This window comes from Acinonyx jubatus, chromosome A3 (genome assembly GCF_027475565.1).
Source record: "Acinonyx jubatus isolate Ajub_Pintada_27869175 chromosome A3, VMU_Ajub_asm_v1.0, whole genome shotgun sequence".
Lineage (NCBI taxonomy): Eukaryota > Metazoa > Chordata > Mammalia > Carnivora > Felidae > Acinonyx > Acinonyx jubatus.
Genome location: NC_069388.1, coordinates 60,046,493 through 60,062,368, shown reverse-complemented (window position 1 = coordinate 60,062,368; position 15,876 = coordinate 60,046,493). Strand labels below are relative to the sequence as shown.

Sequence of the window (15,876 nt, the reverse complement as noted above, 5' to 3'; positions counted from 1 at the left end):
ATGAAAACTAACTTTATATTTTGAGAGTTCCACATAAAAGTAATTTTAAAAAACTATACTAAATAAATGTTCAAAAAAACTATACTAAATAAATGTTCAGAAATACCAACAGAATTTAATAAACACACTAAAGGCTGATATTATATCTGAAAACAACACACCCATTTGATTACTGAATTGTAGGAAATATATTTTATAACCTAACATTTGAGACTCACTACCTCCTCACAGCTATTATACACACAAAAAAGCCATCATACATCACACATCTTAAGACGTGTAAAACTCTAAGACCAAATAGATTTTAACAGTCACCAACCTTTCTACATTGACTGGCTTATCAAATTTGAATAAGATGTAGTCTCCGGCTATTGGGGTTATAGCCCAGAAGAAATCTTCCCCCATGTAAGTTTTCTCCAGTGTATGTCCTTGGTACACCTTCAAAGAAGTAGATATCTCTGCAGGTGGGTTTACATGGATCTTAAGAAGTAATGGTTTCATGTAATCTTTATCCTAGGAGGAGAGACATGTATGCTATTAAACAACTTATAGATTATTTATACTTAAGAAGAACAATAACTGTACCCTAAATAACAAACTGTATGTGCATGAGAAAAATAAAATTAAATCACCAACCGTGAGTTTCTGAATTTTTCCTGATAGAGAAGAATGCAGACCAACATGTTGGAAAAGGGAAGGTCTGAAGCGAATTCGTAGATTGGCTTTCTGTCTATCACAATGTTTCTAAATAAAAAAAAAAAAGTGTCACAATGCAAAGTGAAATCTTGTCCTCATCAGAAAAACCAGAAGCCCTTTTAAAGAATATTGAAAAGAAAGAGGAGCCTGGGTGGCTCAGTCAGTTAAGCGTCCAACTTTGGCTCAGGTCATGATCTCATGGTTCATGGGTTCAAGCCCCATGTCGGGCTCTGTGCTGACAGCTCAGAGACTGGAGCCTGCTTCAGATTCTGTGTCTCTCTCTCTCTCTCTCTGCCCCTCCCCCTGCTCGTGCTCTGTCTCTCTCTCAAAACTAATTAACATTTAAAAAAAAAGAAAAAAAAAGAATATTGAAAAGAAAATCCAACTTCATCTCATAATTCCAAGTCATATTTTTTAAGGGTCCTCTTTAAGATATTAATAGATTTGCTACCTACTTGATAAACGGATATGATATGGAAATTTAAAATAAGTACATCTAAGAGAAGAGTTAAGGATTTAATTCTAACCATATTTCAAGAAATATCAATGTAGATTTGACTTTATTTATTTTGAGAGAGAGAGAGCAAGCAGGGGAAGGGCAGAGAGAGGGGGAGAGACAGAATCTTAAGCAGACTCTGTGCTGCCAGTATGGAGCCTGAAATGGGGCTCAATCCCACCAAACCATGAGATCATGACCTGAGCCAAAACCAAGAGCTGGACAAAAGGCCTGCAATAATTTACTGGGTATTAAAATGCTGCATTTTTCTCAAAAGGTTTTACTTCATTACTATTACTACTAACACTAGAACAGAGGTAATGTAACGTTTTATTTACAAAAATTCAACTACTCAAGTGAAAAGGAGAGGGAAGGGTTGAGGATAGGAGAAGAGCAAGGGGTAGAAGGAGGGAAGGTGCGGGACAGAGAGAAGAAGAAAAGAACAGTGCCTGAGACTGAGCCCACTTGTGCCTGAACAAAGTGGGTTAATAAACCTGTGAAAGAATGTGTGAATGCTCTGTGGGGTTTCCCAAACCACTGTCAGAGAGATATTGTGCTGGAGGCCAGCAAGTTTGCGGTGACAGTTTCCCTGACATTCTAGAGGAAGCAACTGAAGAATTATGGGCCACAGAAAAACATGGCCTAAGAAGGAGTGACAGAATAGATAAAATTCTCCACAGGGCTGTGTGCTAAAATTTATAGATGATTTTAATTTTTACTATTGGAGATATTCACCACACAGGCTCATTTTAGAACCTAACCATATATTAGATAAAACTGCACAGGACCAATTAAATGCAAGTATATTGCATAAGTATAAAGATCATATGATTTTATTTGTGTCCTACAATACAAATTCCTGTGAAGTACAAAGAAAATACACGTCAGGATTTACATCATAAAAACAAACTGTTCAAATCAATTTATATGTAATCACTGTTGGAAAGCAGATACTTTGCTATTTGGCTATACTCTATGATTTGCTCTAAAAAAGTGATTGAGAGAGAGAGAGAGAGAAAGAGAGAGAGAGAGAGAATGGCTTATAAACACCAGACAGTGTCCTAAAAACTCACTGGCAGGTAGGATGATTAAACTATTTTAGAGAATATAATACGGTCATGAAGTCAAATTAAATGTTTGTTAGAATGAATGCTAAGTCATCCCTATGAAGACACATGCCCATAATAAATATTTCCTGTTATTACATGTCAAAATTGACTTATTTCTGAGAATGTGTATTCACATTTTATTTATGATTACAGCAAATAAATAAAAATTTATTTTTTTTCCAGTGGTACAATTCAAATTGGACAAAGAAAACGTATCTAATTACTTTTTACAATAAGATCTCTATGGAAATAACATATTTGAATAATCAAAGCAAAAATCGTTCAGTTACTTACCTACCATAATCCCAAAGGTCAGCATATTAATATGAACACTGGTTTCTTGCAAGTAATACACTAAAAGGTACTTTTTTCCCTTGCTATTGTTTTGGTATAAAATATTACTTCTATTTTATTCCTTATTTACAGATGTATTGGGGTCTGATACTGTCCCCCAAGCGTTTGAAAAAGGAACAATGACAGAGAGTATGAAGAAAGCTGAAACAATACCCCTGGGACAGCTATGAGAACATCTATAGCCAACAGTAACCAAATAACAAAGCCTAAAGACACTTACTAACATTTATCAGCAATTTAAAGAAGGGTGGACTTCACTGATTTGCAGGGTTTTCCACTATTATTTAAAAATCCCTCTAATTTAGGAACTTTTTGTCAGTTCAAGAAAGCAAGCAAGCACTTCAAATGTTAAGTGAAAACACTTCATTCAGCTCTTTAACTGTTCATTTATAAATTCTGGCTCCCTGAAAGTCCCTTTCACGGGATACAGAAAAGAAGCCTCTTCCACGGTTAGAAGGCAGGAGAGGGACAGTAAAGTGTCCCTCGAACTGAGAAAGCACAGAATTTTATTCAAGGTTACTGACGTCAGGGAGGAACTGACTGGGATGATGATCCAACTGTGTAGTTTTTCTCTGCAAAGTCTGGACCTTAGTCCACAGATTTTACTGTGAGAGGACACACTGGAGTGAGCAAGGGCCACGTAGGGAGGTCAACGGGTGTACATGCACTAATTGACAGCTAACCTTTAAGTAGATCTTGTGGTGCCACCTGTGCATGAGGAAGGGGAAAGACTGTATTATCTCTAAGAGATACATGCGAAGCCAAAACAAGCCTCTCGTCAGCCCAGCCTTAGCTGGCACTTCTAACCTATGTATATTAATCACCATGGGGCCTTGAACATGTAGCCCCAAGAGAGGTGATAGAGTGAACGTGAACACGATGGGCCAAAGATGGAGGCCGTGTGGTCAGCACTCCTACATCCACCCTCATAAGAAATTAACTTACTGCATCTTTCTCAGGGTTGCAGACTTTCACCCAGAGTATATGGTCCAAGAGCCAATCAATGGGTTTCTCCTTATAGAACATAAATATGAATTCCACAATCAGAGTGAGGTCTGGTGCTTGAAACATTTTACCTGAAAAAAACATTCTCAGTCAATAGCTTTCATAAAGAAACCAAGCAACAAAATGGCTTAAATAAATGAAATCTATACAACAAATAAAGCTTGTGCTCTCAAATACAAATCATTATGAATAATTTCCCTACTTGTCTTATCAAAAGCAAACAAACTTGCTTTAGCTAAACATTTCTGGGTTGTCACACAACTACGAAACTCCTGACTTTCTCCATCACAAAATCTATCATACAACTACTGGCTCAAGAAGCAAGTCAGAGATTTTTCCTTTGTGTCTTATTAACATTCTTCCCATTAGAAAAAAAGGAACTTAAGGATCCTTTAGGTTTAGGTAAAACAAACAAACAAACAAAACATTTAACCTAATAAATAAATGCAAAAAACAAGGCATTCCAATTCTGCCTTCACTGAAACCTTCACAAAGATGTTTCTGACTCTTAAGTTTTGAGATAAATGATCAACAAGGTCAAAGGCCTAGCCTCTAATATTTAAAGTACTACAAGAAGTGAAATTTTATCCTGTTTCTTAAAACCTGTAAACTTCCTGAAATTCTTCAACTTTAAACATATTCTAATTGTATAATTTATGAACTTTAGTGAGAAAAAATTTTTCAATGAGAACCTTGTCTATGAAAGTAACAAATGATTATGAATGAATCACTGTCAAGTACTACATCAAATACTAGGTATTCATACTAGAAAACATTTAGTGTGGCATTCTTTTTAAAAGAACCCCAATGCTGCAAAAGCACTGGGCCATAAACAGGGAGCTGGAGGTGTCAGAGAAGAAATCAGACATGCTCAGAAGGCTTTACGTGTGTACACAAGAAGCCAGAAGGGCTGCCTGGAGAACTCCACAGCAAATATTACAACCTTAAAAGTACCCAAATACTATTTTGGGTTGATTTTCATCACTTTATACATGGAAGTTTACCTAAATTAAATTTCCTCAAAAGCAATCTATTTCCAGAGAAAAAAAGACAGTTTGAAGGTAAAAGAAATTAGTTTACCATTACAAAAGTCACAGTTATTTCTGAAAAGTAGATAAATCTGACACTTTTCTTACCAATGAAGCCCAGCTGGGAGAATTCTAGTATCATCCATTCCTCAGAAGAAAGTTGAAGTGCAAAATTTTTTATAGTGTTAAAGTAATTCTGTTTGACAATAATATCATCTTCAAGCTAAAGAAAGTTGATCAGATTAATAAATCAAAGAGATGGAAAGGTTTAAAGGACATTCTTTATTATAAGAAAACTCGAGCATACTTTTAAACACAAATCAAGAAAACAATGGTCAAAAATGATGAAAATATAAAAATAAATTTTATTAAAAGAAAACGAGGAAAATAAAATGGAAGAGGCACACATAGCAAGTCACCTAAACCACTCCGTTACTATGGGAGATCACAGCACCACTCCACGAATTACTCTTTTCTGGTCCTTTCTGAGCACCCAACATGACTTCACACTATCCTTTTTTACTTTTCAAAGGAGAAGAATTTTTATGAGCCTTTAATTTTTTTTTTTTAATTTTTATATAATACTTGTTCGAGGTCAAAGAAAAAGCCAGCAGCTTTCCTTCTCTGCCCTCCACCCTGCTAGCTGAGGTAACCAATGTTAAAAGTTGGGTGTGCATCTATTTGCTACCTCTTATATGGACACACAGCACAAAAAGGTCCACACGCACTTGCCCATCCACATGTACGTTTTTATAATAAGGGATCATATTATCAAACTGTCTTTTGTCTCTTAATATATCATGAATATCTTTCCAGGTTGATATTTACTAAATGCATAATATTCCATGTTATCAATGTGAAACAATTCGTTCAACTCTTTCCTGATCATAGACACACATCTAGCTTATTTCTCATTTTTTGCCAATGCAAACAATGATGTAATAAATTTGCTTATATTTACATATTACTGTTTTCATTTCTGTAGGATAGATTCCTGAAAGCTCGCTTCTTGTATTTTATTTTTTTAATGTTTATTTATTTATTTTGAGAGAGAGAGAGAGAGAAAGAACACACAAGCGGGGTAGAAGCAGAGAGAGAGAGGGAGAGAGAATCTCAAACAGGCTCTTCACTAACAGCTTGGGGCTCGATCCCACAATCCGTTAGATCATGAACTGAGCCAAAATCCAGAGTTGGACGCTTAACTGACCAGCCACCCAGGTGCCCCTCACTTTTTGTATTTTAAAAGTTATTTTCAAAATACTTAAGAAGCTGTAGCAATTCAGAGTGCCAGTTAATTCCACACAGTTGGCCCATGTGTTATTCACACTTGGGATTTTTACCAATTCAACTGGGAGTTGACAAAGGATCAAGGATCACAAGCATATGCAAAGCCTTCCTCCCCAGAATCTCCTCTCATAAAAATTTTAAGTCACAAGATGATTTTAATGACCTTGAAAAATTTTTTTTCCTTTTCTTAATGTCACATTATCACTTCCAGTTACCTGCCAAGCAATTTTTACTTATTTTAGTATTTATATTTTTCAGGTATTTAAGTCCTACAAGCTTTCTTCTTCCTATCTGTGAAGAAACAGTAGGAGTACTTGGAAAGACATGATAATGACTCACCAAATATTTATTGAGCTTCTATTGTGTTCCAGACACGATACTAAACCCAGGGAATAATACATCAGTGAACAGGCAAGGCATGTTTTATGCTTCAGGGAAGCTGGAGGGAAAACCAGACAAAGCACAGAGCTATACTGGCACCTAACCTTGCTTTCTGAAAAAAAGAGGTGCCTACACGCACATCTAAATACTATCTATACCCCAAGGAAAGATGATCCCTAACATCAGGCAATTCCAAATTATTCTAATAAGTATATTCAAAAACAAGCTATTTAAATGCACAGAGATGTAGATGAAATAGTCAAATGCCTATTTGAAATTCAATACACTAATTTTGGTTACCATACACAAATTCACATTTAAAAAAAATTTTTTTTACGTTTATTTATTTTTGAGAGACGGAGAGAGACAAAGCACAAGTGGGAGGGGCAGAAAGAGAATAAGACACAGAATCCAAAGCAGGCTTCAGGCTCTGAGCTGTCGCCACAGAGCCTGAGGTGGGGCTCGAAGTCACAAACTGTGAGATCATGACCTGAGCCGAAGTTGGACGCTTAGCCAACTGAGCCACCCAGGCGCCCCCATAAATTTACATTTTTACATTAAATTAGGAAAACTGCTTTGTTCCATTCTCACATCAAACAACTTCGCTTTTATTTCTGGGTTCTCTATTCTGTTCCATTGATCTATGTGTCTATTTCGGGGCTTATACCATGCTGTTTTGATTACTATAGCTTTGTAGTATATCTTAAAATCTAGGATTGTGTTACCTCCGGATTTGTTCTTCTTTCTTCAGATTGCTTTGGCTTTTCAGGGTATTTTGTGGTTCCATATAAATTTCAGTATTATTTGTTCTAGTTCTGAGAAAAATGCTGTTGGTATTTTGATAGGGAGTAGATTGCTTAGGTTGTATGGACATTTTCACAATATTAATTCTTCCATTCCATGAACATGGAATATCTATTTGTTTGTATTATCTTTAATTTCTTTTATCACTGTCCTATAGTTTTCAGAGTACAGGTCTTTCACCTCCTTGGTGAAAGTTTATTCTTAGGTATTTTATTCTTTTTGGTGCAACTCTAAACAGGATTGTTTTCTTAATTTCTCTTCCTCCTACTTTGTTATTAGTGTATCGAAATGCAATATATTTCTATATATAAGCAACTTCACTTTAAAAAAAAACTTCTTGGAAGGGCACCTGGATGGCTCAGTTGGTTAAGTGTCTGAATTTAGCTCAGGTCATGATCTCACTGTTCATGAGTTCTAGTCCCATGTCAGGCTCTGGGCTGACAGCTCAGGGCCTGGAGCTGCTTCAGATTCTGTGTCTCTTTCTCTCTCTGTCCCTCCTTCATTCACACTCTGTCTCTCAAAAATAAACAAACATTAAAAAAATTTTTAAAGAAATAAAAAAAACTTGGAGTACCTGGGTAGTTCAGTTGGTTAAGCATCGGACTCTTGGTTTCGGCTCAGGTCAAGCCTGCGTGGGATTCTCTCTCTCTCAATAAACTGACTCTGATACAATTTGATGACCTTATTAAATTTCACCAGTTTTACATGCATTCAGGTTTGTGTATGTATTCGTGTATGTATTTAGTTCCATGTAGTTTTTGGGAGACAGTTCCATCGTGAGAGTTCTTGTGCTACCGCTACCCTTTATATTCACAGCCACCTCCTTCCTTCCCCACTTCCAGCATCTGGTAACCAATAGTCTGTTCTCCATCTCTACAACTTTGTCATTTCAAGAATGCCACATGAATGGAATCATACAGTATGCAACCTTTTAAGATTCAATTTTAAAGTGCCCATAATTACCTGAGATCCCAGATGTGCTGTGTATCAATAGTTTGTTTCTTTTCGTTATTTAGTATTCTGTGGTATAGATGTGACACAGTTTGTGTAACATTCACCGGCTGAAGAACATATGGGTTGTTTCCAGATTTGGGTTATTATGAAAAAAGCTGCTATAAGCCTTTATGTACAGGTTTTTTAGTGAACATATGTACTTCTCTGACATCAGTGTTTTGTCAAGGCAAGAGCCATTCTTTAAAAAATCTTACATCTCAGGGAGCCTGGGGGGCTCAGCTGGTTAAGTTTTGGACTTCGGCTCAGGTCATGATCTCACAGTTTGTGAGTTTGAGCCCTGCATCAGGCTCTGCACTCATAGAATGGAGCCTTCTTCGGATTCTCTTGCTCTCTCTCTGCCTCTCCCCCACTCACTCTCTCTCTCAAAATAACCAAACACTTAAGAAAATAAATAAAATCTTACATCTCATTAGTGATCACTAGTTTACAGAGGGAGGCTAAAAAACAAGATGCAAAATATTGTTTTTATAGTATGCAAATGCAGTATCAGAAAAAAAAAATATATATTTTTGCTTAAAAATTTTAGAAGTATAAAAAGAAATAAAAAATTAGTGGTGGTTACCCATGGGAGAGGGAGGAAACAGGGATAAAAGTGAGACTTCTGGGGCACCTGGGTGGCTCAGCTGGTTAAGCATCCAACTCTTGGTCTCGGCTCAGGTCATGATCTCACAGTTTGTAAGTTCAAGGCTCTGTACTGACAGTGTGGAGCCTGCTTGGGATTCTCTCTCTCTGTCCCTCCCCAACTCATGCTCCTCACTTTCTCTCTCAAAATAAATAGAATAGAATAGAATAGAATAGAATAGAATAGAATAGAATAAATAAAATAAAAGTAAAGTAAAATTAAATTAAATTAAATTAAATTAAATAAATAAAGTGAGACTTCTGTGTATCTTATATAAGTTATGATTTTGGAAAATTTTTTTTACAACTAAAAAGGATAAAAAATGCTAAAAACAATACAAAATGAAACAAACCAAATTTCATATCAATTTGGCAGCATGATCAGACAGTATAAAGAATTATTTCCAGTTATTTTAAAACATAGTATTTTGACAATATATCCATATTGGTATATATTCTAAGAAGGGGGGAAGCACAAAGAAAATTTAAATCGCATTCATCAGTCTAATAGTAGTGACAATGGTGTCATTATTTTGTAAGTATTTCAGCTATACTATAGAATAATATTATTAGGATAATGTGATTAAAAACCAAGACTTTCAATGTAAAAGAAATACATGTATAAATTCAAAAAAGTCAAGTAAAAACCCCCAAATCTTCATTTGATTTGGGAATACTAATATGAGCTTGTAGATTTTACTCCTGAAAAATAAAATACTCTTTCCCTTGCTAAAAGTTTAGCCTGGAAGCAAAGACACCATAACAGCAATAAGCATCTTGAGCACCTGGATTGGGGTCCTAAATACTATTTGCTTCTAAATGGAAAAGAGCTTCTTAGAGAAATGGCTGATTCTAGATCTCCCATAGAAAATGTGCAAATCTTGTGCCAGTCAGCAAAGAAATGATCTAAGATTACTAGACTTACATTGAAGGACTACAAGAGCCAATTTGAAGAGATTCCCACCAGCTTATGATGAACCAGTGTAAGCCTCAATATGAATAGTGACTGCAAGGTCTGAGGCAAATCAAATATATTTAAAAATCCATGCATTCAGAACAATATTTTTTAAATGACCGCCACTGGTGATTTCTAGGATACCACCTTTGAAATTTAATGAAGAGAAAGAATAGGCATTTATTCTGCCTTTCCTTTGTGAACTATTTTTCAAGGTAACCAAAGAGTTGAGGAAAAGTTCTTTACAGATGAACTCAACTTCTAAGAACATTACAAATTACACAATTAGAAAATTACCACTCAGCACCTCTAATGAAATAACTGATCTGAGGAAAAATAATCAAAGAATGTGGAAATCAGAGGAGTGGCTGCTGGGAAGCTTTATAAAGGACAGATGAGGCTGACACCACCAAGCCCACTGATTAGTGTCAGCATCAATACAAGTGGGTCAACTAGACATAATGTGCCTTGTTACGTGATACAGCAGGAATTACTCAGCGCCATCTAGGAAGTACCTGAATCACCCAACAAGTGTTCCAGAAGACATGGTCTTCAATTCCAAGTCGTCTGTGATACAGGACTTTATGAAAGTGTATGATTCTGTCACACGAAACTTCATTTCAAGCCAAAATGTAACATTAGCACGGGTGACATTTTTTCCACCTTTAGGAGTATGCCTGTGATGACCACAGGGTAACCTCTGGTTCTTTTGCCTTTTTTTTTAATTTATTTTTTTCCACATATTTATTTTTGAGAGAGAGATACGGCATGTGAGGGGGGAGCAGAGAGACAGGGGGACAGAGGATATGAAGCAGGCTCCATGCTTTCAGCAGCGAGCCCAACATTGGGCTCAAACTCACCAACTGCAAGATCATGACCTGAGTGGGAGTCAGATGCTTAACCAACTGAGCCACCCAGGTGCCCTACTGCCTTTTTTAAAAGCACTCTCTCAAAAACCTGGGTAGGACATACTCCAGCATATACAACCATGAAGTCACACACCTAGCACTGCTAGGAATTTACCCAAGGGATACAGGAGTGCTGATGCATAGGGGCACTTGTACCCCAATGTTTATAGCAGCACTTTCAACAATAGCCAAATTATGGAAAGAGCCTAAATGTCCATCAACTGATGAATGGATAAAGAAATTATGGTTTATACACACAATGGAATACTACGTGGCAATGAGAAAGAATGAAATATGGCCTTTTGTAGCAATGTGGATGGAACTGGAGAGTGTTATGCTAAGTGAAATAAGTCATACAGAGAAAGACAGATACCATGTTTGCACTCTTACGTGGATCCTGAGAAACTTAACAGAAGACCAAGGGGGAGGGGAAGGAAAAAAAAAAGAGAGGGAGGGAGCCAAAACATAAGAGACTCTTAAAAACTGAGAACAAACTGAGGGTTGATGGGGGGTGGGAGGGAGTGGAGGGTGTGTGATGTGTATTGAGGAGGGCACCTGTTGGGATGAGCACTGGGTGTTGTATGGAAACCAATTTGACATAAATTTCATATTTAAAAACAAAAGAATAAAAAATAAATAAATACATTTCATGAAGTCATACACCTAGGATAATTATCAAGTCTGGATTGAATGTCTTTCCTTCCCCACATTAATTTTTCTCCAATTTTGCCAGGTGATTTCTATCCTTCACAAACATTCAAAACTAGTATTAAACTGAGGACTTTTCAGGCTAATGTGTTTTCCCCACCAGTACTTTTTTTTCTTTAAGCTTATTTTATTTATTTTGGGAGAGAGGGAAAGGGAGAATGTGCCTGCATGCACAGGGGAGGGGAAGAGGGGGAGGAGGAGAGAGAATCCCAAGCAGGTTCAGCACTGTCAGCGTGGCTCCAACTCACAAACCATGAGATCATGATCTGAGCTGAAACTAAGAGTCAGATGCTTAACCGACTTACCCAGGTGCCCCTTCCCACAATATTTTGCAAATTATAATGAACTCACTGAGACAATTCTATGTAAAATGAAATTATGTCAAGAATTCAATGTAAAGCTATTCCCTCTTTTTGGAGGCATGATTTTTGGGAAAATTGGGTAATTTCCGGAATGTTCACTGGATTCATCTGTGACACAACTGAAACGTTAGGAACAATCTAAATGACCAACAGTAAGGTCATTATGATATCTGAATAATGATATTTCAATGAGATTAAAAATTATTCCAGTCTGTAATTACTGGCATGTAAAGATATCTATAATATGTTAAACGACAGTAAAACAGATTACAAGACAGTATGTACAGTATGATCTTGCTCTTGTGAAAAAGAGTTGTATTAAATGAGTTAATATGTGTAAAGTCTAAGTTGTAAAGAACAATACATGACACATGGTGTAAGTGTGCAATAACTGTTAGTTCACAGCTACTGTTGTTATAACACCATATATACATGCCCTGCTTAAAGTTTTCCTTATCCTCTTTCTTAACCACATCCTTTCCTTAATTTCCTAAATGCTTACTTTTCCTATACTCCACACCAAAAAAGGCTTTAAGATTCCATTCTTTCCTTACAGAGAAATTTAAAATAAAATTTAAAAGCAATATAACTACATTTTTAAAAGTTCTCTCTACAAAGTTCTTGGTCATAGTGTAAATATATATTGGCCCTAGAACAAACAGCAAGCTTCCACTACAATAATAGGAGACATGTTTAATAAAATGTTTTGAAGTTATTATTTTGAAATTAAAGACTTCTCTAAGACATTTAAAGGAAATGTACTAATTTTAGGATACCATGTTTTTACACTCATAACTCTTGTATACTGTTACATACAATGCCATATTCTGACCCTATCATCATTTACATTTCCCAGCCTGAGAACCAAGGAAAAAGGTGCACATTTGAACACAGGTGGCCCAAGATAAAATGTCAAAGGAGACAAAGTCTGTCCCCAGTAAGTCGGCCTTCCCAGGTGATAGGAGGCTTTTCCTTCTTTCCTTCCCTCCCAAACCTATGCCAGCAGTTGCAAACCATTTATTTCCTTTCTGATTAAGGGACCCAGAGCCCCTTTTTTACCACTCCCATCAATCAAAGTATACTTCCAGGGAAATATCTAATAAACTTTTTAACTAAAAAAAAAATGACAGGCATAGTGTGCAGTATCTGCATATGAACAAGGAATAAAGACCTTTGGTTAAAGAAATGAAATTCCAATTGTAATGTCACTAAGGAGAAGGAGATTTAGAAGAAATAAGAGCTTCCTAGAATTATTTAAGTTGTTGCCTATCTGGCTAACTTAAAACCCACATCATAATAAACTTATTCTTATCTTCAATATAAATGTAAATGTACTGTAGCAGGCAAAAAACAAAACAACAAAAACAAAAAACCTATCCTACTGTAAGACCACCAAAAAAAAAAAAACCTGTAAAAAAATCCTTCTTTAAATTTTGCCAAGTAACTAAACCTTAGTTCTTTTTAACAGTAGAGCGAGGGAGAATGAGAGCAGAGATGGTGGGATGAGAGAAGAAGAGGTGAGTGACGCACCCACTGTCACACCGTTATCTGGAAAGCTAGTGTTGGGCTAAAATGGAGAATGGAAATGCAGAGCCCACATTATCAGTGACTATGACAGACCTTTCTGCTTTCTGATATATTGTTATCAACATATACATCTTAGAGGGTTTACACTTTCCAAACTTCCTGTTTCAATGAACATATACTCTTGATACTACTTCTTCAAAAGTGTGAAAAACATGAAAGGAAAACAAAAATCACACTTACCTGAATGTAATATATTCCCTTTTCCTGAGCATACATCATTAGAAAACAATAATCCAGGTTTTGCTTTGTTCTCCATCTGAAAAAATTTTTTCAAAAATAAGTTAGGAATCAGACTCAAATTTAGCAAAATAAGATTAGGTGTAAATGTTTTAGAGTACATATTGTATGTTGTGATATTTTATAATACACACACGTATATGCACAATATATAATATACATGTATGCAAATTATCTACCCATAGATACACAGATACAGGCACACACATACATACACATGTAGAGGAGCATGAAAGAGACTTCACTTTTCTCTAATGAAGCCTTTATCAAAACATATTCCCCAAAACACTAATCCTCAAGACATCCTGAGGAAAAATGAAGTCAAGTGTCAAGTAAATTAGGGAAGCACATATATTCTCCTTCTGGAGACATATTAATATATTAGAGGCATTGAAATAGTCAATACATTTGTTGGGAAAAACTTTTGGGGTGCCCGGGTAGCTCAGTCGGTTAAATGTCCGACTCTTGACTTAGGCTTGGGTCATGAACTGTGAGGTTCCTAAGTTTGAGCTCTGCACTGGGCTCTGTGCTGATAGCACGGAGCCTGCACTGGGCTCTGTGCTGATAGCACGGAGCCTGCTTAGTATCCTTTCTCTCTCCCTCTCTCTCTGCCCCTCCCCCACTGGTGTTGGCACTCTCTCTCTTTCTCTCTCAAAATAAATAAACTTAAAAAAGAAAAAAACTTTTTAGTCCAATATTTTCCAAACTTTTTTGACCATAGGACCTTTTTTCAAATTTAACATTTTAATGTCTCTGGAAACGTGCTTCAAAAATTATACTTCGGGGATCACTGCTTTGGTGACCAGGGCTGTGCTTTGCATACAGGTGGAAATTGATAAATACTGTACTGAATGCTTAAAAACCCCAAAACATATTAAGGTTTACAATATTAAGTCCTTTCAGTGAATTCCTGGTAGCCTGCAGAAACAGACTAATGTTGAATAAGAAAAGTGGTTGTAAAAGCTAGTTAAAAAAAATAAAAGGTTTAAGTAATAAGTAAACTTCTCCAGAATATACTTTATAAACTGTTTTGAATTTAATGAGATGACTTAAAATTTTTTTACCAAATTCAACCCTAAATTTTTTAAAACTAAAATTATATTTATTGAGACAACTATGTGGACATATCTTTCAGAAAAATTCACTCAAGAAACACAGTAAGTCTCTTCCCAAAACTGTATTTTTCCTTTTTTTCTGCCTATAGAAAATCCAAAACTAATGTCAATGTCTCTTAGATTACAATGTTTTTAATAACAACACATTGAAAGTTTTAAGTCCTTCAATTTGAGAGAGTCAGAGACAAATAAATCCAGTTGACTAAATACATTTATTACAATATAATTCTGCAGAACAGTATTATTGTTTTTATCACTTTCATTGAATCAGTTCTCATTTATTTTGCATACAAACATTTGATTTCTATATGAACTAGCTTCTGAATTCTATTGAAAATACTCTTAAGAAAAGTTATACCACAGAAAAGCAGTTATACAAGTTATTGAGCATACCAAATTCAACCTCTCTTCAGAATTTCCAATAAAATAACCAAAATTCATTAGCTCTCACAAATTAGCTCAACCCTAAAATGTGGTACATTTCAATAAATAAGGATTACATTTATTATGTATCATACTCACAAGGGTGGGGGATCTTAACACAGGCTCACCTTACTCTTTCTTTAGAGTCTCCAAATGTCTCCTTTAAGTTTGTCAGGTCAGGATAATAGCTTTCAGGAGGTGATATTATTTCCACCAAACCAGAACTGATTTCTTTAGAAAATCTACCATGAGAAAGGATAGCTGAGTCATTTAAGTTCTGTGGGATTTTATTTATCTTAATGCTCAACTTACTGTGCTTAACATAAAACACATCAGTAACGTATACTGTAATGGTCACATCACAGTGTCTTCAGTGAAGTAGCTCATCATTGATTTTACTTGCCAGAAAATGCAAATTTTTCCAATAACAAAAGGGTTTTGGTGGGGGTTTTTTTGCTTTTTTTTTTTTTTAAATAATGCTTTAAAAACAGTGTAAAATGCTACTATTCTTAGAGAAGCATAGAAATCCTGGGCCAACTGCAGATACTATATTCCTAAAAAGTATCAGAATTTTTAAAAATCAAATCAAGGTATCACAGAAAATAGAGAATTGAAAAAAAAATAAACTATTGACTGTGTGTCTCTATATATGTATGCAAAAACCAGTTACTCCACTTTCAGAAAGGTTTAGTTGTGAGTTATAGATTATATGTCATTCTAAAGTAGTCATTTCTCAACTGGGGCCATCCTGTCCCCCAAGCAGACGCTTAGCAATGTCTGGAGGAA

The 15,876-nt window shown here is 35.8% G+C and overlaps 1 protein-coding gene across 4 annotated transcripts in view; it reads right to left on the bottom strand.

Annotated features, from left to right (window-relative positions):
* Positions 1 to 15,876, bottom strand: part of MGAT4A (alpha-1,3-mannosyl-glycoprotein 4-beta-N-acetylglucosaminyltransferase A) — a 121,505-nt gene that overhangs the window by 17,285 nt on the left and 88,344 nt on the right. For 3 of the 4 annotated variants that reach the window (XM_053200483.1, XM_027072632.2, XM_027072631.2), the window contains exons 7-12: positions 15,219 to 15,332; positions 13,496 to 13,571; positions 4,797 to 4,911; positions 3,601 to 3,731; positions 637 to 744; positions 320 to 513 (exon numbers count right to left, since the gene is read on the bottom strand). In XM_053200483.1, coding sequence (XP_053056458.1) covers positions 320 to 513; positions 637 to 744; positions 3,601 to 3,731; positions 4,797 to 4,911; positions 13,496 to 13,571; positions 15,219 to 15,332 — 738 coding nt within the window. The remainder of the gene's footprint in view (positions 1 to 319; positions 514 to 636; positions 745 to 3,600; positions 3,732 to 4,796; positions 4,912 to 13,495; positions 13,572 to 15,218; positions 15,333 to 15,876) is intronic. The other variant, XM_053200484.1, reaches the window with a different exon arrangement.